The sequence below is a fragment of the Mustela putorius genome, unplaced genomic scaffold (genome assembly GCF_011764305.1).
Source record: "Mustela putorius furo isolate JIRA1106 unplaced genomic scaffold, ASM1176430v1.1 tig00000905_pilon_pilon_pilon, whole genome shotgun sequence".
In the NCBI taxonomy this organism is placed as follows: Eukaryota; Metazoa; Chordata; class Mammalia; order Carnivora; family Mustelidae; genus Mustela; species Mustela putorius.
Window position 1 is genome coordinate 4283704 of NW_025421511.1, and position 21234 is coordinate 4304937.

Consider the following 21234-nt stretch of genomic DNA (forward strand, 5'->3'; position numbering starts at 1 on the left):
TCTTTATGGAAGAGGATGGAGGACAGGAGGTGTGGTGTAAAGCAGACAGGCGAGACCTGGAACACACTAGTTTCAGAAAGTATGAGTGAGAAACATGGGGGCCGTTATGAAGACGGTGCTGTTGCAAGATGGTTAAGTTCTGAGAGCCTTAGCAAGCCGTGGGAAATTCAACCGAGCTTTCAGAAGGAGCCCGTGATTCACGTGTGAATTTGAGATCTAGCATGTCTGTCATTAGAGCTGGTGGAAACAAAGAGATCTCCCCAGGAGAGAGGAGAACCTGCCCGCTCTGGTATCTCCAGCTCTGTCACCTCCCGAGTGCAAAACGCCTGACGCCTAGGATGTTGTCTACATGTCTTACTCTTGCCTGCCTCTCGTTCCAACAGAGCAGACATGTGGAAATGAACATGAAAGCCAGGGCTGGGCTCTGAGACACAGCTGTCGGCACACAGCAGTGGGTTACCGTGGTCTGCAGGGGAGGGCGAGAATCAGGTGACAGGAAGCAAGCTTCTCCACAGTCCGTGGGCGCTCTGTGGGCTTTGCCTAGGACACCAGGAGCACCCCAGCCCAAGAGCCTGCGGTGCACAGGCCACCAGCAGCCCATCGCAGAGCAGTCTGTGAACACGGGGTCGACTCAGACAGTCTGCACTTCTCCATCCTTCTGTTGCCTACGCAGCAGTCTGCATCCTGGGAGTGGACTGCTGCACGGACAGACACGCAGCCATTGCTGGCCAGCCCCACCAGCCCACTCTACTCTAGTTACCTAGACTGCCTTTGAGCTCTGAGAACTGGCGAAGATTCTTGTTCTTAGAATAAGTCATGCTCGGTTACTCTATAAATTATTTGCCTTGTCCACTTGGATTTTGGAAGAAGAGGGACTTGTCTGTATTACTTACTGTTATGTGCCCAAGGGCCAAAAGGAGGGCTTAGAGAATAGTAGTAACTTCTTTGGGAAATCATTTTGGATGAAGGTTTGGATGGATGAATGGGTCGAAGCAGCCAAAGGTAGAACTCGACCCCTTTTGGAGGTTCCTCAGCTCCTCTGGGCAAGACTGCGGTCGATGTTCACCTCTCTTGTCTGTTCTAGTCCCTGCACACCTTCGTTCTCTGCCCACGGGAGCTCCAGGATAATGCCTCTGGGTCTGTAACGGTGGGTATGGAATATAAATAGAAAAGTAGAATTCAAGAAATTATAGCCCTAAGGATAGCAAAAGTGAAAGCTTACTGTGTTTTGTACAGTTACAACAGTCGTCTTTCAGACCATCTGCGGCAGTGTCTGTGGCTCTGCTGGGGAGCCCCAGAGGTGTCTGTGGGTGCATCTGGTCAGACAAAAAAAAAAACAGAGTCGGGTCTCTTATTTGACTGTCTCTTCTCTTCAATATCAGGTCAGAATACTCGTGCAATTTGTCATATATCAAATCTCTTTTCACTGAGAAAAGACAAGAAAAAAGTGTGCTTTGTGGATGAAAAGACTTTCATTGAAAAATCTTCATAATGGATGAATTAGACTATGTTGTATATGCACAGATGACTCAACATGAGCAGTGGATTTGCTTTATCTAAAGTAACTTCCTTACTTTGTTCCGAAATGGCAGTTTGATGGTATTAGTCCGTGATATCCTCCGTCGTGTGTGCGCTGAATGAAAACATCAGTAGTCCGATGTATTTCCACCGAACTTCTCCCCGTGTATAATCATCCATTTTATTTTGATGGCGTGAGGCCAGAGGATGAAGCAGAGATTGATAAATTCTATAGTTTTTAAATGTAGCTGGATAGAAATTCATTTTTACCAGTTTTCCATAGCACGTGCAGATTTTAAGGTAAAGATTACCACAAATAACTGTATATATGATATCTCAAGTTTACATCAAAGGGTGTCACTCATTATGGTTAAATCCTTGATAAATATTTGGGAAGCCAATGCCCTGATTTACAAAGATCCAATCACAGCAGATGAAAGGGTACGGACGTGCAGCTTCTGCACTCTGGGCTGCACCCTCTCCTGGTTCTGGCCCCCACTCCATGGACACTCCTTTCCTCTTTTTTGTTGAAGCTCCTCACCTCCCTGAGCTGCTCGCCATTGGAACAGCCTGGGCTTTCACTCCCCTATCCACACCCAGAAGCCCCACATCGATGGTGTCCTGTGCGCGTGCTCTTGTTTCTGGCCCTCGGCCAAACTTGTGCACCCACTCGCCGTGGACGTGTAGGAAGCATCCAGCTTGATACATCTGAAACTGAACAGGTTTATACTCAAAGCCTACTTCCCCCAAAGTCTCCTCCATGCTCGGTTCTCACACTCAGCCTTAAACCCCCACAGTCATTGGTCATGGTCCCCACGTCCCAGTCATGGAAACACCCCCGTGGCTGTGCCTTCAAAACGTGGTGAGAGCCTGCCCACTTCCACCAGCTCTGCTGCCACATCCCAGCGAGGGTCCTACCCGCCCTCTGCTACCCTCCTCTCATTCTCACACAGTGCCAGTGACCAGGCAGAAGCCCCTGTGATCCCCTGTCCTGCCCACACAGGAGTCTCCAGAGCCCGTACCTTTCACTCACTCATGTGACTGTCTGGAAGCTGTTCAACCTCACTGCTCATGCTCCCTCCCGTCCCCTCTGTCCTGCAAATTGTCCTGTACACAGGCCCACTCAGGCCTCTGTCCTTGGTTGTTTCTCTCCGTGAAGTTCTTTCCAGATACCCAGTGGCTCCTTCATTTGTTCAAGGCCACATCCCAAGTACACTTCTCCGACCACCTGCTCGAGATAGCTGCCAACCCACACAACTCGGGGAATGTGCTATTCTTTTTCCTTCTCCCTTTGTTTCCTCGGTGCTTAGCGTCTTCCAACATCATGTACAATCGGCTCTTCACGTTATTACGGGCACAATCTCTCGTCTTCATCTTCAGCTGGATTTTTGACTCTATAAGGGCAAACACTTTTGTCAATTTTGTTCATCATTTCCAGTGCCAAGGGCAGGGTCTACTTGTTGAATAAATGAATTCCAAATGTTATATTAATTTTACGTCTTTTGTAATGAAATGTAGAGTCAATATAATTTTAAGATATGAAAATCTTGCATTGTCAAAATATTCCGAGACTCACTCAAAAAGTTTTTATTTTGCTGATTTTTATATAACTCTTCCCATGTGGTTTGCATATTCAATGAGATTATCTGCTCCCTTAAAACCTATGATGAGTGACCATGATGGGATGTATCACATCTTTTTGCAAATTAACTAATTCTTCTGAAAATATTACTTATGGAACTAGTTTTGAGGAGTCACAGTTCAGGATGTTCATATTAATAAGGAAAATTATTTTAGGTATCCGCCATTTAATGATAATCTTGCCCAGTTCCAAAAAGGAAACATTAAAACGTGTGCATAGAGAGGACACGGTAACAGAGAATCTCCCTTATTACACGGATTCTCTAAATGTCTCTACTTCCCCATCAAATGGTTATATATAGCTTTTTGCTTCCTTCAAAAATGGATCTCCAAGACACATTGAACAGGCCAGATTTTGTTGATGAGGATTGAAATCAACTGAAGAGCTGCTAAGACCAGCAGCTCTAAAAAATGCAAACCTGCACCATTTCTGAATCTCAGAATATATACGTCAGTGTCGTCTAGAGAAACGGAACCAGTGGGTGTGTGTGTGTGTGTGTGTGTGGAGAGGGAGGGAGGGAATAAGGGAGAGACGGAGAAGGAGAAGGAAGGGGACGGAGGGAGGGAGACTTATCACAAGGAACGGACTCGCCTGCTTTGAGCCTGTCAAGCCCTGAGATCCACAGTGGACAGGCTGGAAACACAGGGAAGCTGGCGGTGTAAATTCTAGTCTGAAGGCTGGCAGGCTCCCGACTCAGAAAGAGTCAGTACTTCAGCTTACGCCCAAAAGGAGGAACAAAACTGATGTCCTAGTTCCAATCATTCCGGCAGGGGGAGTTTCTTCTCATTAGTGGAAAGTTCAGCCTTTTTGTCCAATTCAGTCCTTCAACTGATTGTGCAAGGCCCACCCACATGAGGGAGGGCAGTCTGCTTTGCTCGGGCCGTCCATGCACATGTTAATCTCATCCAGACACGTCCTCTCAGAAATGGCTGGGAATCCCAGGGCCCAGTCACGTTGCCACACAAAATTCCACTCCCACTTACTTTGTGTTATTTCCTTACTCTCTTCTGTCTCTAGGTTATGTACTATTTAGGACACCCTTCTATGGCATATTCCAGTTTTGAGTAAAAGGAAGATTTCATTTTGTCTTATTTTTCATAGAGGTGACATTTGATATTCCTTTAGTCCTTGTGCAAAGTAAATGTTGCTTTAAAAGTAGTGTATTCTGGCAATCCTTGTGAAACTTTAATACTACAATAGTCATTCTCCTTATCTTTTCAGCCCTCTGTGGAGGTTACATCCATGGAAAGAGTGGGACAGTCCTTTCTCCTGGGTTTCCGGATTTTTACCCAAACTCCCTAAACTGCACATGGACCATTGAAGTGTCTCACGGAAAGGGTAAGGATGTTGCAGACTTTATATGTACAGAATAACAAGCAAGGGACACACATGAGGGCAGAGAAGAAAGTATGCATGCGTCAGCAAGTAAGTTAACTCATTCCTTCACATGTATTTTAACTTTTTATTTGGATATTTTATATCATCTTAGAAGAAAAATCATCTAAAATGATTGATGTTACCAGAAAAGTAGATTCCTTGTTTTACATTCAATTAGGTAACTTGGATTTATGCAAGTAGGCATGCTTGAATATATCCTTGAAAATTAGGTATGATGCTTGAAAAGTAGGTATGAAGGTAAGGAAAAGAGATAAAACACAAATACCAATTAAATTGAAGGAAATAAGAAATTATCTCAAGTTCTCATTTCCATGGTGATAAATCTAGGATAGCTTTTTTAAAAAATATTTTATTTATTTATTTGAACAATGGCAGGAGGAGGGGCAGAGGAAGAGATAATCCCAGGCAGACTCCACACTGAACAGGGAACCTGAAATGGGGCTTGATCTCAGGACCCCAAGATCATGACCTGAGCCAAAAGCAGGCACCCAACTGACTGAGCCACCCAGGTGTCCCTGGGATAACATTTTATACTTGCCGTGGTTCCAAGTTTACTCAGTAATATTACACATAACAGATCATTTATCTTCGTCATCCAGTGATGAATTACAGAGCAGATTTTATTATCTTCATTTTATAGGGAACTATAATGAAGGCCAGAAAGTTGGTGATTTGTGCAAGAAATGTAGATCATAAATACATTGTACATATAGCATTGTACCCTGGGTCTTTTCTGTAGGATCAAATCTGTCATTCCACTGAATGAAACTCTGATCACATAAATATCATGGACACACTGGCTTCCCACTTAGCTTTGAACTCAACTTGATTTTAAATGGACATATTAGATTATATACCCTGTATTACACTATGCTAACATGTATCATGAATGCATGTTAAGAATTTCCTTGCGGTGTCTGGGTGGCTCAGTCAGTTAAGCATCCCATTCTTGATCCTGGCACAGGTCATGATCTCAGGGTTGTGAGATCGAGCCCCACATCAGGCTCAAGGCTCATCTTAAGATTCTCTCTCACCCCTGCCTCTGCCCTTCCCCACCGCTCCTGCTTGTCTGCTCTCCTTCTCTTAAAAAAGAAAATAGAAAAAGTTCCCTGAAGGAAATCTAGAATAAAAAAGAAATAAATTGTGAGTGACCAAGAATTTTCATAAAAATGAGTATTTTTATTTAAAAGGAGCTATTTGTAGTTAATTTTATTATCAGTAGTGTAGGAATCCACAATACTTAGTTGGTGTGGCTAATATGAGCACATGTGTGTAAGAGGAACATAAGACTTTGATCTCCAAGAATTCTTCCCCTAGTTGTAGAAGCTTATAGGCTAGACATCCAACCTAAGATTTCATAAAGGATACTTGTTAAATATAAACGGCAAAATTATCTGGTCCTTTATTCCTCTAGGATAAATGCTTTCCTGGTGACCTGTCCCCCATGCGTTGCACCGTAAACGCCCCAGCGTGCTGTACTTGGGCGTCTGTGTCGGATTCAGGATCTGTGTCCTTCTCTGTCCCTACTGTCCTACTGCCGGATCTGTAACTGTGCCTGTACTTACATACACTTCTTCGTTATTGTGGCTGCTTATCCCCTTCTTGCATTTCTAAATACATTCTACCCATTTCCTGCATTTTCCTTTGAGTTTGCATATTAAGATGGTACCTTGATTCAAGAGTCTGGTGTCTCTAAGCCCAGAATAAAGTATTTTCCCTCAACTGTATACTGATCTGTCTCCCTCCCCCCTTCCCTCTCCGGCTCTCTCTTGGCCTCTCCCCCGCCCGCGCTTCGCAGGTGTTCAGATGATGTTTCACACCTTCCACCTCGAGAGCTCGCATGACTACTTACTGATCACGGAGGACGGCAGTTTCTCCGAGCCCGTGGCCAGACTCACGGGCTCCGTCCTGCCGCACACTATTAAGGCAGGTTTGTTTGGAAACTTCACCGCCCAGCTTCGGTTCATATCAGACTTTTCCATTTCCTACGAGGGCTTCAACATCACATTTTCAGGTACGTTGTTCTTGTCGGTGGTGTCTCTTCTCAGGCGAGGAGGGAACCTTTCGTGGGAGCGTGTGTGTGCGCGTCCATGCGTGTGCTGTGTCTGAGCAGTGGTAAGCCTTAGCTGGTGGCAGAGGAGGCTGAACCTCCTGGAAGAAGTATGGGAGGTCACCTACCCAGAGGCCACGAAATGACACTCCGCAAATTCTAATGCCTGCAAAACTGTCAATATCACTAAGTTCTCCTTAAAAACCCTCCTCAGCCACGACTCCTCATCAATTCTATCAAAATCTCTGAGCGAACTGTCCTCACTGGGAGAGTCTGAGGGGGAGCTGGCACCTGATGATGTTGGCTCCTGTCCTCCAGTGGCTGCCAGTGCTTGTCTGGAGAACCACCTCGAGAGTGAAAAAAGCAAAAGAAGGGTGAGCACACACTGCTGAGAACGAGCTTTTCCTTCGCTGTGTGCAGTCGTGCACGCAGACAGCCGTCTTCCAAAACGATGTACCATGTTTAACTATGATACTTCATCATATCTGTGCAGGGTTTCTGTTGTCTCAAACACTGCCCAGTCCACATCGCTCAACACGAATGGTGCCGTGAGTGGCATCACTGTGTTTTTATGGACAAGGAGAAACGGCGCACACTTAAAAAACGGTCAGCGATGAATGAGATGCACTTAATCACATGAGCCGTGTTCAGTGACCGGACGGTGGTCAGGGCCCTGCACAAACAGATAGAGCCCTCACCGTCACAAAGGGGGCTCCTGTTCTAGGATTCTGACGGCCGTAAGCTGTGACCTAAATTTGCATTTCTGCGTATGATGCTTTGAAAAGGAGAGCGTTTTTTCAGCTTCACTCCTCACAGCCCGGAGCTGATGCTGTTTTTGTAAGGTAATACCTGAGTCCCATAATCACCAGTGATTTCTTCTACTTTGAAGGTCCCTTCAATTCCTTAATGACCTCTGAAGCCACTTACAAGATGCTTTGTCCCAATAGAGGAGTTTTTATCTGCTCTCCTGTTCTAACGCTGAAATGCTTCAGCAAAGACTTTCTGTGCTTTCCACCTTTCCACCAGCGGCAGGTGTATTTCCTGTGACGTACACACAGTAGGAAGCTAATAATCACTTCTCTGTGTTGCATGATCGTTAGCGACATAGACATTGAAGTGCGGTCTTAAAGAAAAAGACTTCTCAGAGATTTTAAGATGCTCTGGACTCTTCTATACTCCCTCTAATCACGACCAATTGCCATGCATCTTTATCTGACTTTGTTGATTTTTCCTGGCATTTCACTGCATTAGTGGAACTCTTGGGACGAGCTCAGATGACTTGATTTCTTGGAAATTTGCCGTAATCAAGGGTAATCATGAAATTGCCTGCTCTATGCAACAAAGACTTAAATCTTCCTAACACTAAGGCCTAATGCCTCTAGATAGTCTTTCCTGGTAGATCTCGATTAGGGCCACAGTGAGAATGTCGTTGCCTGTGTTCTCACTTTCATCAAGATCCAGACTGAAGTTACACAGAACACTTTAAAAGAAAGGAAGTGGCCTCGATGCAAGTCTGTGAATCCCTTCCCTAGATGTTTCTCAGGAGTCAGTGTTGTTCCCACCATCTGTTTCTTAAATCCATTGCTCCCAGCACAGAGCGGACAGTAAGTCTTTGGATTCCTGAAGGTCAGAATTCAAGTCTAGAGCTGACTTCTTGCACAAGCTCCCTAAACAAACAGACAAAAAACAGACAACAGGCAAGATAAAACACACTTCTCTGGGTCTTCGAAGCTTTTTGAAATATTTTAAAACATTGGGGCACCTGGATGGCTGAGTTCGTTAAGCACCCACCTCTCCATCTCAGCTCTGGTCTTGATCTCAGGGTCCTGAGTTCGAGGCCCGTGTCGGGCTCCCTGCTGGAGATTTAAGAAAAAGATTTAAGATATATTTAAGAAAATCTTAAAAACATTTTTTTTAATGATAAAAAATAATGGGGTGACCGTCGGGAACATGTGGAACGATTCATTCGCACACATCCAGTGGAAGAAGGGTCTGTAAGGCCCGCAGAGGGGACCCTATCCAGGCTGCGTCGCAGGCCGGCTCAGTCTGAAAAGAAAGACACACCAAGGAGGGCACAGCCAGTGCGGAGGCGAACTTGCTGTTCCGATGCGCTGAAGCGTGATTTCATTTGCAAGGATTTGGCCTTGACACTGGCCGCCAACAATTGTCAGCGACACCAGTACAATGGAATTTATTTCTTTAAGTGTCCAAATAGGCAGCAAGTTTATCATGCAAATGAAGAGTTTCCCCTTCTGGGGACATTTCAGATGTTTGCCTAAAATCAGTGTGGTTTTATGTCTGTTTTTCACCTGCTGGTCTGGCTTACTTCTGTCTTCTGTAGAAGGTTTTATCAGAGTGGAATATCCCTCATCATGAGATGGCGCCCAGTACGAAGAGAAACATGTATCAGTTTTGGAGGAGTTTGAAGAAATGTATTTATGTACCCATTTAATAACAGCCATTTTTTTATTCTTGCTAAATACTTTGTGAGTATTTACCCAATTTCCCACAAACGGAATCTGTCTCTTCATGTCTCAGAGTATGACTTGGAGCCTTGCGATGATCCTGGCGTCCCTGCCTTCAGCCGGAGAATCGGTTTTCACTTCGGAGTCGGGGACTCTCTGACCTTTTCCTGCTTCCCAGGGTATCGCTTAGAAGGTGCAAGCAAGCTTACGTGCCTGGGTGGGGGCCGCCGTGTGTGGAGTGCGCCTCTGCCAAGGTGTGTGGGTAGGTGGTCACACGCTTTCATTTCATTCATCCAGTGGGGTGGCACGAGCCGGAGTCCGGGCGCAGGGCCGGGTCGCCAAGGAGGGCGGGCGGGGGCGGGCGTGCCGGGCAGCGGCGGGCGGCCGGCTGCCCTGGGGACCGGAGCCCCTCTGGACTGTACTCCCCTGGAGACACAGTCGGCTCTCTAGTCTTCCGCCTCGAGAAGGGTGAGTCTAGAGCTTGTGCCAGGCATGTTTATGAAGGAGAAGTGGACGTGTAGCCAAAAATAATCTGGAACAAAAGGAAAGGTAAAGGCGGGAAGCCAGGCCGCGTTCACAGAACCGTTGCAGTTCTGTCACTTAAGAGCAGGAGCGTCTCTCGGGATGATGACGGTGACAGTTTCAAAGACTAGTTGTGTTGTTCTCACCGTTCCGTTCAGCTCTCTGGTTGGGTGACCGTGGCTTGCTGTTGCCATGTGGACATTGTAGAAGTCTCAGGGCTGAGTTGGCCTCTGCAGTGCGTTCTTGAAGAATTCAGGAGCGTTCCAGAAACAGGCGTCTTTAGTCTGTATTTTGAAACGAGGTGCTGTGCTAACACAGTGGGTTCGGGAGGCGGCTCGGTGGGGCTCCCCTTCCTGCTAGTCTGGGAATGAGCTAGCATAAGGCACGGAGCAGAGCGGAGCTGTGCGGACAGGCCTCGCTAAACACGGGATGCCTCCTGCTTGTCTAGGGTCTGCTTATCCCCCAAGACAATGTCGACACCTGCCCCTCGGCCATGTTGCTGCTTGTGAAGGGTTGACAGTCTGTTCTTCCAAGTCACAGAAAACAGCCTAATGCCATGTGGAGATGTCGCCGCAGCCCACTTTAGCTATGAGGCTTCTGAGTCATGGGGGTCCGTGATGCATCCCCCTCTAGGCCTCCGGTTCATACAATAGATGCAGGTGGCCAAGTCATACAGACAAGATTTCATACAACTACTGAATTGTAACTTAGTGAAACCCATTTTTTTCCCCCATGGCAAAGAATCTCTTCAATTACCAGCATGGTTTAGGGATATTATTAATTTAACTGGTAATATCATCTTTTCGTGTTTTAATGATAGTCCCACAGTTAGGACTTCCTTTACAAAAAACTTATACAGGTGACCATGAATCAAATCATCTTCCTCTCTCACCGGGGCGCATGTCTGTCAACGTCTGTCATCTTGCTTTCTCCTAAAATAGTGGTTCTCACCTTTTTACGGTTATGATTTTTAATTGGGATTTGGATATCATTTTTGAACAGGTTCTCAAGAAAAAGAGATACTTTGTACATGATCCTAGGAATTCCTAGAGTTGCCTAGAATCCATGTTTCCCAAAACTACAATTATTGAACCAGACAGTTTAAGATCTGCAGGAAACTCCTGACCCAATGAAATCAAGGCTTCATTCCACACACGTAACATTCAGTAGTTTACTGATTATCATATTCTGTTCCCGGTTTCTCTGTTTTATATAGATTCATCATCTGTACACTGTCACTCTTGTTACTGGAGTTTTTACATTGTCCAAAATATAAAATAAGGATAAACAGTTGATATCCGTTGAGCCTAATTCTGGATGCCACACTGCTCTGTGCTCTTCACACATACTGACTCATTTAATCCCCTGGAACTGATGAGGTAGGCACTGTAGCTGTCCCTCCCATTGTACCGATGAGGACTCTAAGAGGCAAAGGGTCTAGGACCTTTGCCACGGCAAGGAGCTCCAGATCCGAAAGCAGGCTTTTCCCCACTGCCCTGCAAGGGGACAACACACGCGGGCCTGGCTGTGCCCCTCCCATATTTAGGCTCTTGTATTTTTCCCAGTGTTTCCTGAATTTCCTTCCAGCCTATCTGGCTACAAAGTTCCTAGAAATAAACGTGTTCCTTATGGCCGCAACACCCTGGCGGACCCACGAGGTAACTAGGACTGGTCCATATTTCTTCTTTCCTCTCAGTCTCCACGTGTGATTAGTTGTTGGTTTGGAGGAGTCTGTGTCCCACTTGGTTCTCGAGTCAGGGTTCCCTGCCTATTCTGTCTGCTCCAGCCCTGGGAACATTCTGCCAAGCTCTGGAGGGATCCATCCAAATCCAAGCCCACCATCTTCTCCCTAGGGAGAACCTACCAATTAGCTCCTCGTAATACTCAGAACTGGCACCACTGCAATTCTGTGGTGGCCGCACAAGGCTCATTACTCATCACGGAGACTCCCTGGTTCCCTGCACAATCCAGTCTGGTCCTGAGGCCGGAGCATGGGAAGTCTGCCCAGGCTCATGGTCACCATAGCTCTCTGTCCCTCTGTGTCTCCGTCCGTGCGGCTCCCTCACTGCCCAGAGCACCCCACTTTCCTGTCAGGCTGCCTCTTCCTCGCTGTTTGAACTCATCTTACATGTGCTGTGAGCTGTCTCTCCCTCGTCACCTTCTGGCTGAAGGGGGGCTTCCCTAATAACAGCAGGACTCCATTAACGTTCCTCCACGTTTCTGTCTTCCATTAGGCAGAACTTTACAGTGGGGGCTGCCTGATCCCCCAAATCCAGCTCTGTGCCTTGTTTCATGGATGCTTGTCAACGCTAAAGATTCCTTCCCTCCAAACCTTCTCTCTTGATCTCAACATTTTGATTCTATGCCTGTGTTTCTTCTTCTAAAATCACAGAAATAAGAGTGGTCGATCATAGCCAAAAGTTACAAATCCATTCCAGAGATCACAGGTGACATGGGAAGAATGTCTGCTGAATGACGAGCATGCAATTTTGTTTTTCCCTATAAGCATCTCATCTGAAGTAGAATTTCTAATGAACACCTAAATTAAAAACTATTTTTCTCTTCATCAGCTCACTCAAAATTCAAGAGAAATGATCTTTTTGTTTGCATTTATTCATTTTAGGGCTATTTCCACCTAATTATTTATTTAGGATACTGGAAATAACATTATTCTGCACTCCACGTGAATAACAAACTGTGCAAGCCCTTTCTTGTGCCCCTTTTATATTACATTATGTGGATATCACTCAATATATGTCTTTTTTTTTTTCTTACAAGTTAAAGAAAAAGGTACTCAATTGGTCTAAGTAAAAATGAAGGTTTACTGGCAATATGACTAAATAATCATAAATTGGGACAGCGTCAGGGGAGGTTTGATCAAGGACTTGACTTTGTGACTGAAGCCTTGTTATCTGTGTTATCTCTCCTGTTATCTCTCAACCTGGGTGCTGGCTTTATCCTCAGGCTCCACATGCCCCTGGGGAAGCACTGGGCAGCAGCCTGCTCTCCCCAGGGGGCTTCCTCAGACCAGGCTCTTACATCAGCATATAGTGCTGTAATACCAACATCATGCTGTCCAGTGAAAGGGCTTTCCCAGAATGGCTTTCCCAGAATGGCTTCTGGATTGCTCTGACCCAAATAGAGTCACGTGCCTGTTTCTGACCAATCACTAACCAGGACAGTTTTGGTTATCTTAGGATATTTAGGGACCATCATGCATAGGTGTTGGAGAATGAGGAAAAGCACATATTTTATGATATTTGTGATATTTTGTGACATCTTGTTGGGGAAAAAACAAAAACAAAAACAAAAACCTAGGCAGAGGAGAGCAGACATGATTCAAATGGGTATCTACTAGAATTCCCTAATCTAATGTTGCATCTATGAACAGTTTTGAACACAAAATTTTCTCAGGCAGAGTGTGATAAGCTTTTATTTCTTCATCTGATCAATTACCAAATAATATCTGCTCAGAGAATTAAAAAAAAATCAATGAAAGCAAGAGTTATCCTATTGTGGAACATCTGCATTAATTCTCTTTTTTAGACCAAGTGTCCTTGGATGCAATGTAAAATGGGGAAAAATTGACAGCGTTAGCCTAAATTGTATAATGGATTACAAATATTTCAAAGAGCATGGTAGAACAAAATAGCTTGCCTGTATTTTGATAAACTAAATTTAACTCTAAATCTTTTGACCAATTCTATCTAAATATTATATTCCTATGCCAACCAGTCTGTTGTTTCCATTTATTTCATTAATTCTTAGTTTAAAACTTTGAAACAAAATTAAAAACTGAAACTAATCTCTGTTGAGTCTTAAAAGTTGACTCAATAATAGAATTAAATTAAGGAAATAAAGGTTTGTAGGACAATAAATAGATTAAAATTTGGATCAGCATTATATGCAACTCATATATTCTTTGTAAAAATAAGATTGCAAATTTAAAAAAAATATGTATATATGTAATAGAGTTCATGTTTGCAGACTCTATAAACAGTAAGACTTCATATACATAGTCATATATACATATATATGTGTGTGTGTATATATATGTATAATTCCATTTACTGATTTGTTCTTATTTAAGAACCAAAATATTGTTGGTTCGAATAGAAAGGAAGTAGGTTTTCTGCCTCCCTTTCATAGTCAAGCTACTTTCAGTGTCTGTGCTCTTCAAACAATTCTCTCAAAGCATATATACATGTGTTAATTAATGTAAAATAATCAACCTACAATTTCAAAATGTTCTCAAAGACCCCCACTGCAATTTCCACAAAACTTGAATGACTACCACCAAACACCTTCACATCCAGCCACTTGGTTAAGAAAGTCCCCTCCCTGTGGCATGGGAGACACTGGGCTTCCTCTCTACTACTTAAGGGCAAGTCGGGCAAAGAGACTTGAATCCCCAAGCTTCTTATGTGCCTAAGGAGCACAGACTCTGATGTGGGCAGTGGCCTTCCAGCTTCCAGAGCTGTGAGGAGTGCATGCCTGTCATTCAAGCCCTGGCTGGGGTGTTGGGTTGGGGTAGCCTGAGCTGAATAAGGTTGGCCTCACAGGTAGATACTTTTCACAGAATTTATGGAAAATCAATTGGCTTCTTTCTATTATGTTAATTTATTTTTAATTAGTTCATTTCCATTACGAAAGTCTAAATGGCAATCCGATTTTAATTATATTTTCAGTAGAGGCTTAATAAAAAGAACTAATGATTCATCTGAAGGAAAATGATATCTATTCATATTAAAGTAATTTTAAATGGATTATTGAAAGAACTTAAAATTGATACATTTAATTGGTCCAGTAATGGAGATTAACAATAGATTCTTTCAACCAAGTTCACATATTTTTGAAATTCTAATGATTTAAATTTTGTAATATTCTGACCTCTGGCTTTTTACAGTTAGTGTCTTATTTTCTTTAATTATTTCCTATGGGATAGCGTCCCAGGGCTTAGTGGGGAGAGAGCCATGACATTTTATTTGCTCTGCCATTACTTACTTTGATTTTCCAGGGTGTCCGTCTGGATCAGGAAATCTAGAATTTGCGTTAAAGGCCACCTTCACAACACTACCTCCTTTCTGTTTTCTTCTAGAGTCTTTAAGTCTCATTGCTTTCTCTTAGGCTCTTTCTTCTTCTGCAAAGTGCCCTTCCTCAGGACACCCACATGCTCTGCACTGTTCGGAGCCTCTGACCTTGGTTCTGTGAAGCCAACCCAGTCCCGGGGATCTGGCCACGTCTGTTTGCAGCCAGAGTGCCCACAGTTGTCTTAGATGAACCCCTACCTCATTCATGTCCATGAACCCCATAAACAGCCTGTCTGTCTCACACCCAGACTGTCCATGTGTCCTAGTGCCATGTCCCCACCCACATCTCCCACTAGACCTTTGCTGTTGCCAACCCTGTTACAACACCAAATAATTGAGTAATGAACCAAGGCTCTCAAAATAAAAAGGCAAATCGCATTCCACCTTTAAGATGTCATTTTCTTATTGGTCTTGACATAAAAATCAGAAAACAGCAGCAACAACCACACGTGTTCACTGCAATAGTGCCAACCAAAACACACAATTGTTTAAACTTGAAAAGGTAAAAGTCATGATTTAAAGAGGAAAAAAAATATGATTATATGACAGTCTATTTGAAAGTCTTTGAAGAATGTAAAACAATACAAGTATATATGAAAATAGTTCATCGTACATAAATATATAAAATGAAACACTGCCCTGAAATAGATTTTTAAAATCTATTTGTTTGTATATTGTACTGGCAATTTCATACCCTCAGAGAAAAATTCACTTGAAAGATTGTCTTTAGGTGCTACACCAAACTCCTCTAGAAAAATGAAAGTCTGTCCCTGGCCATGTTGCTTTTGATTCAGTTACAGATGTATATAAAATAAAGGAATTATTGTTGGATGTTTGCTTAGAAATTTTCCTCCTGTCTTGGGCAGAGAAACAGTTGCTCTGAAACTAGGGGGATGTTATTTTTCAGGGGGAGGAAGAAGTGACATGCAGGAGTGCGGTGGGTGTCGGCTTCCGTGCCGTCTTTCAACAACCTCGTTTGTCTGTGAAGGGTCACCAGTCACAATGGCCAAGTAATTCCTCCCATCTGTTATCCCCACAGAGTGCACTTAATTTGCACCACTTATATATCTGCCTTAAAACAACATCCCAGCATCCAAATCCTAATAAAAGGATATGCAAGCGGGGCTCCTGGGTGGCTCAGTAGGTTAGGCATCTGACTCTAGATCACAGATCAGGTCTTGATCTCAGGGTCCTGAGTTCAAGCCTTACATTGGGCTCCATGCTGGGTATGGAGCCTACTATAAAAGATATGTAAAATTACAAAATTATATCTTTAGATTTAATAGTTTTTTTTTCCCTTCTCATGTCTCAAATGCCAAAATGCCCTTTCTAGTCCTCCCTTATTATGTGAAACAAGTACCTGTGTGGTTAATGTCTTAAATGCTAATGTGAAAACAAATACCTCTGCTTAATCGATCACCTGTTGCTCCAAATAAAAGTCCCCACAGATGTACTGCCATCTACAGCAAATCCATGCCATCTACGTGTCACTGTGGCTATAATTAATAATACTATGAATAATTAATCATGAAGTGTTTCATCATTAATTAGGATAAGAAAAGGGCACGATTCTATTCCTAAGTACAGAGAGTTTATATCAAATCAATAATTGATCTTCACTAGTTGTGTGACCTTGGGAAAAGCCCCTGGTTTTCAAACCATTCTGTTTCAGTTTCCTCACCTATATAACGCAGTTTTATGAACCTGTTAGACAAGGTTACCATGAGGATTTCATGGGTCCCTATAGATGAAGAACTTTACAAAAAGTGTGTGACACACACTACAGGGATTAGAATTCACACATCAGCCTTGTCATGATAGAGTGTCACCTTTGAAAAAGGGTACTTCTGCTGAGTCTGTCCAATTCCGTGTGGCAGATCTGTGGAGGGGAAGACAGGAGCAGAAGCAGAGTCATGTGAGACCAGAGAAAGGGTTTCCAGCCGTAGTGAGCACAAGAGAAGAAACCCTCCCCACAAATGCAGAGCCCCAGAGAGAGCCGGTAGTCGGAGACAGCAGCGCAGCCCTGCCTTCAGGGGTGGGTGAAACCCAGCCAGTCGGTTCTCCTGGGCTTTGCTTTCCTCCCGGAATGCCCCCGAAGACAAGTCAAGACTGTGCTTACATATCTCCACGGTCACCTGACAGTGGCAAAGCTCTCATTCCACACTTGGGTTCAAGACTTCCCACTGTGTTCAGTTAATTGCCCCTTGTGTGTTCCAACCCTCCCTCCGTCTTCCTGACCTCATTCAGCCAAGAAGGAAGACCACGGCTCTCCTGATGACCAGATGGTGACCGGGGTGGGGGCCAGGACCCTCCTTATCCCGTTCACCTCCAGCCCACCCCCAGCGAGGTTTGACTCGGGACTGCCTGTGTTGGCAGAGGATGTGCAACGCACATGGAGCTAATGGACTTGATACGTGCGAATGCATGCTGAACCCGAGTAAACCCAACTGGTTATCACAGCCAGAAAAAGTGCTTCTTCAGATGTTTCCCTTACACTAAAAATAATCTATTTGCCGCTCTATCAGTATTTTCCCATCTTCCACTGAAAGACTTTTCGCCCCCAAACTTATAAAGTAATGGATAGAAGGACTTACGTTTGATTTTTGAGAAGCTCATTTTATTGATCACTGTCAAATTCAATTTTAAATAACAATTCTTGATATGTGTGACTAGGTTTTATATTCCAGTTATCAGAATTAAATTGAGCTTCTTTTTTAAATTCCTTATAAGTCTGATACATTTACCAAGTTTGACCCCCCCCCCCCAACTAGAGCAGCCAAGGAAGGATACTCTACTTTGATGTTTTCATGTTCTTTATGTTTATTTTGAATTCTATGTTAAAAAAATCTTATTACTTTTAGAAATTAAAAAAGACAAAAAATATACAACAAGGCCCATGTATTATTACTATTTCCCAGGGAAATTACACACCCAAAATGCTTGTTGAATTTAATGTATAAACCCCACATGTTTTTGGGATGCCTGGGTGGCTCAGTCAGTTGAGTATCTGACTTTGATTTGAGCTCAGGTCTTGATGTCTGGGTCCTGAGCTCAAGCCCTGCATTGTGGACTGTGCTGGGCATGGACCCTACTTTAAGGGAAAAAAAAAAAAAGAAAAGAAAAAAAAATACGACTTCCCATCATTCAGAGACCACCAAGGCACAGTCCTGAGACTGAACACCTGTTTTCATATCCTGCAGGAATGATACACCACATGCTCTCTCCCCATCTTTTTTTCTTTTCTTAAAAAATTTTTAAAAGATTATTATAATTAAATACATACATAATTATATATCAATATAATAGTACAAATATGTCTATAGTTTTAAAAAATATTGTGAAACCCCACTTCCATTGTGTTGGGTCCCCATTCTCCTCCACTGTGCAACAAAGCCCACCTTGTGTCTTCAGTTAGGGAGCCATAAGGGGGAGGTGAGCTGGAGCTCTTGTGTCTTTTCCTCCTGGACTTTCTCCCTACCCTTCTACGGGGGCCTGTATGAGACCCGAGTGCACAGATCCACAGGAGCTGATCTGAAATCTTAAGTTTCTTCCAGCACGCAGGCTAGGGGATCATGCTAGAGGTGTGGCTGGTTGTATTAATTGTTGGAGGAGGACAGAGACGTCAGAGAAAATCACAATTATGAAAATGGGTACACACACAACGTCCAGCCGAGTTACAGGACACCACACAAAACGGACACCGCGAGCCCTCACCCTCCCCACCCCACTGCGTAGCTTCACTTTCCCACGTGACCATTATTCTTCCCACTCATACTTACGCTGTTGATTTTTTAAAAAATCACTGCACTTGGAGCACTGGGTGTGGTGCTTAAACAATGCATTTTGGAACACTGAAAAAATAAATTTTTAAAAAAATCACTGCACTTGGCACACAGTATGGCCGATAAATTATTTGGTGCTGAATCCTGTGGAGCTCTTTTATCTCACACACACACACACACACACACACACACACACGTGCATGGAATCTCTGTTATTTTATGATCATTTTGGACTGATTGGCTTTAAAGCTCAACACTTTCAGCTAAACTGTTCACTTTCAAGGTGAGCTGGGAGCTTAAGTGATTTTCTCTGAGTTGACAGCGGAGAGCTATGTTTATTTTTATTTTTTTTACCTGGATTTAAGCTATTCTATGCAAGTTTGGATCTAGAAGTGAATGACCTTCTGCTTTCCTCGGGAGAAGGGGAGAAGAAGCTAACATGTACCTCCAACGAATGGTCTTTTGTTCTGGGACATAATGCAGACAGGCTCAGGGCTGTGACATAGGAGTGGTTTTCTCTGTCATAGGTCGCCTTTCCATGAGTATAGGTTGATGCCACAAAATATGAAAGTCAGGACATTACCTTCGTACCACGGAGCCACCACACGGGAATTGGTGGGGATATTTCACGAGGTAGAAATGAGACGTGGGGAGGGCGGATTGTGACTGCCCTGTGACACAGCCAGTGAGCTTGGGCAGTGACTTTATTCTAGATCTCTCTGTGGGATTGCAGGCTGCTTCCGTGGGGCAAGAGGTGTTCTGTGAAAAGAAACAAGAAATCTTGGAAATGGACGCGTGGAGGATATTTTCTCTCTAGTTGGTAAACAGTTAAAAAAAGTCACAAATCTAAAGAACAATGTATGAATGAGAAACTTACGTTGAGACAGGAGAGGGCTGTCATGATTGTAGAACTGTTCTCTATTAAAATCAGTAATTCCACTTTTCAATTCTTTCTTTTCTAATGTCCTATTTATTTTAGCTGAATGTGGAGCAAGTGTCAAAGGAAATGAAGGAACATTGCTGTCTCCAAATTTCCCATCAAATTATGATAATAACCACGAGTGTATCTATAAAATAGAGACGGAAGCCGGCAAGGGGATTCACCTCCGGGCGCGGAGCTTCCAACTGTTTGAAGGAGACATTCTAAAGGTAAAAAATCTCTTGAATGGGACTCCATCTCTTCTCAAGGAACCGATTAAAATAAGTGTCCATCCGTACACATAAAGATGTATACATGTTAACATACCGAGATACACCATGTTTCCAGCTTATTTACCTGGTTGGTCTGTGAAGGTGCTCCTCAGGGTCTGCAGCCCGGGCTCTGATCCATCTTAGTCTGGAATCCTGGATCGAACATTTGTGAGCTGCGTATCTTGGGCACAGAATTTGATGTTTGTGGTTTAGCTTCCTTGTGTGTAAGACATATGACGATACCTATCTTCAGAGAATGTTTATGAGGTTTAAATAGTACACTGTTGTAGATGTTTCTGGGACTGTGCCGAGCCCATGGGTGTAATTATTGAAAGCTACATTGTCTGTAGTCATCTTTGATTTTTAAATGTGCTCATGGCATCCAAAGTGATGTGATTGTGAAAGCAAGTTCAGCCAGCATGCCTAGAGCACAAAGCAGTGCTCACACAGAGAAGCCACACCAGGATGAGACACAATGTTAGTGGATGAGTCTGTGCTGTGTTTACAGGACTCAGGGCTGTGCTTGGGATGGGACCAGAAGCAAAGGTTCTGTACATAACAGGATACAAGTACCAGAGCCTCCAGAAGACACTCTGGGCAGCAGCACCCAGCACACCTCCCACACTGTAGATGGACTTCAGGAAAAAAGGCAGGAGAAGTGAATTCTGGGGACATTCAGGTCTAGCTTTGATCTATGAGATCCCAGCTTTAACTGGAAAGCCCCCATAGCTCCTAAAGCTTCTAGCAATAGTCCCCAACTCTCCTATAACTTCAAGAAAACTGAGGCCCTTTCAGGGTCTGGGGCCAGGGAGGAGACATTTGGAGAGCAAGCACGCACCAAGACGGGCATCCGACGAATGCCAGATACTGCCCGATCTATCTCCTTCCTCGGTCCAGTGAGGAACAAGCGACTGGCCCAGGGCACACAGCTGAGTTGTGCTGAGAGAGAGAGAGACACTTGTCCCTTGTCCTCCCTTTGTGAAATTCTTGGGTTTTCCACTTATGTTGACCTCTGCATGGACTCACATGCCGACATCTCTCAGGGTCAGGGGAGTCCGTGCAGCTCAAGCTGCAGACAGTAGGAACAGATTCAAAGAGTCCCCAAAGGAAACATCAGTAACCCCCGTTCGTCACCCATTTCCAACACGGTTAAAGAGGGACCCTCCAGGACTGCACCGGACTGCGTGAGCTGTTGCACGCAAGCTCAAGAGGTACTTAAAGCCTGGTGGGGGCTTCCTCCCTCCTAAGCCCAGCTTGACGAGTTCCGTGTGGTCTCTGAGCAGAGTGGCTTCATTCCCGTCGTCCTCCCAAGCTTGCGCTGACTTTGTGAAGCTCTGTAATGAAGCAGTGATCTTCAGGCAGGAAACTAGTACGTTCTCACTGACCTAAAAAATAAAAACACAAACTTGTTTCATAAGTAACCATTTTCTGGTCCTTTGATAACCTTAAATTTAGAAGTCAGTAGCCTTTAGAGAAAACTTTCAGGGAACTGTTAAGTGCAGTTGGTGCAGGTGAATGACTCGGAGATACTGCACGTTGGTAGATAGAACTGCCGTGGGAGGCGGGGATGTTCATC

At 44.0% G+C, this 21234-nt stretch overlaps 1 protein-coding gene across 2 annotated transcripts in view; it reads left to right on the forward strand.

Moving 5' to 3' along the window:
* CSMD1 (CUB and Sushi multiple domains 1) overlaps window positions 1-21234 on the forward strand; it is a 1951187-nt gene that overhangs the window by 1594050 nt on the left and 335903 nt on the right. For both annotated transcript variants that reach the window (XM_045086171.1, XM_045086170.1), the window contains 4 exons: window positions 4382-4498; window positions 6357-6572; window positions 9147-9335; window positions 19447-19616. In XM_045086171.1, coding sequence (XP_044942106.1) covers window positions 4382-4498; window positions 6357-6572; window positions 9147-9335; window positions 19447-19616 — 692 coding nt within the window. The remainder of the gene's footprint in view (window positions 1-4381; window positions 4499-6356; window positions 6573-9146; window positions 9336-19446; window positions 19617-21234) is intronic.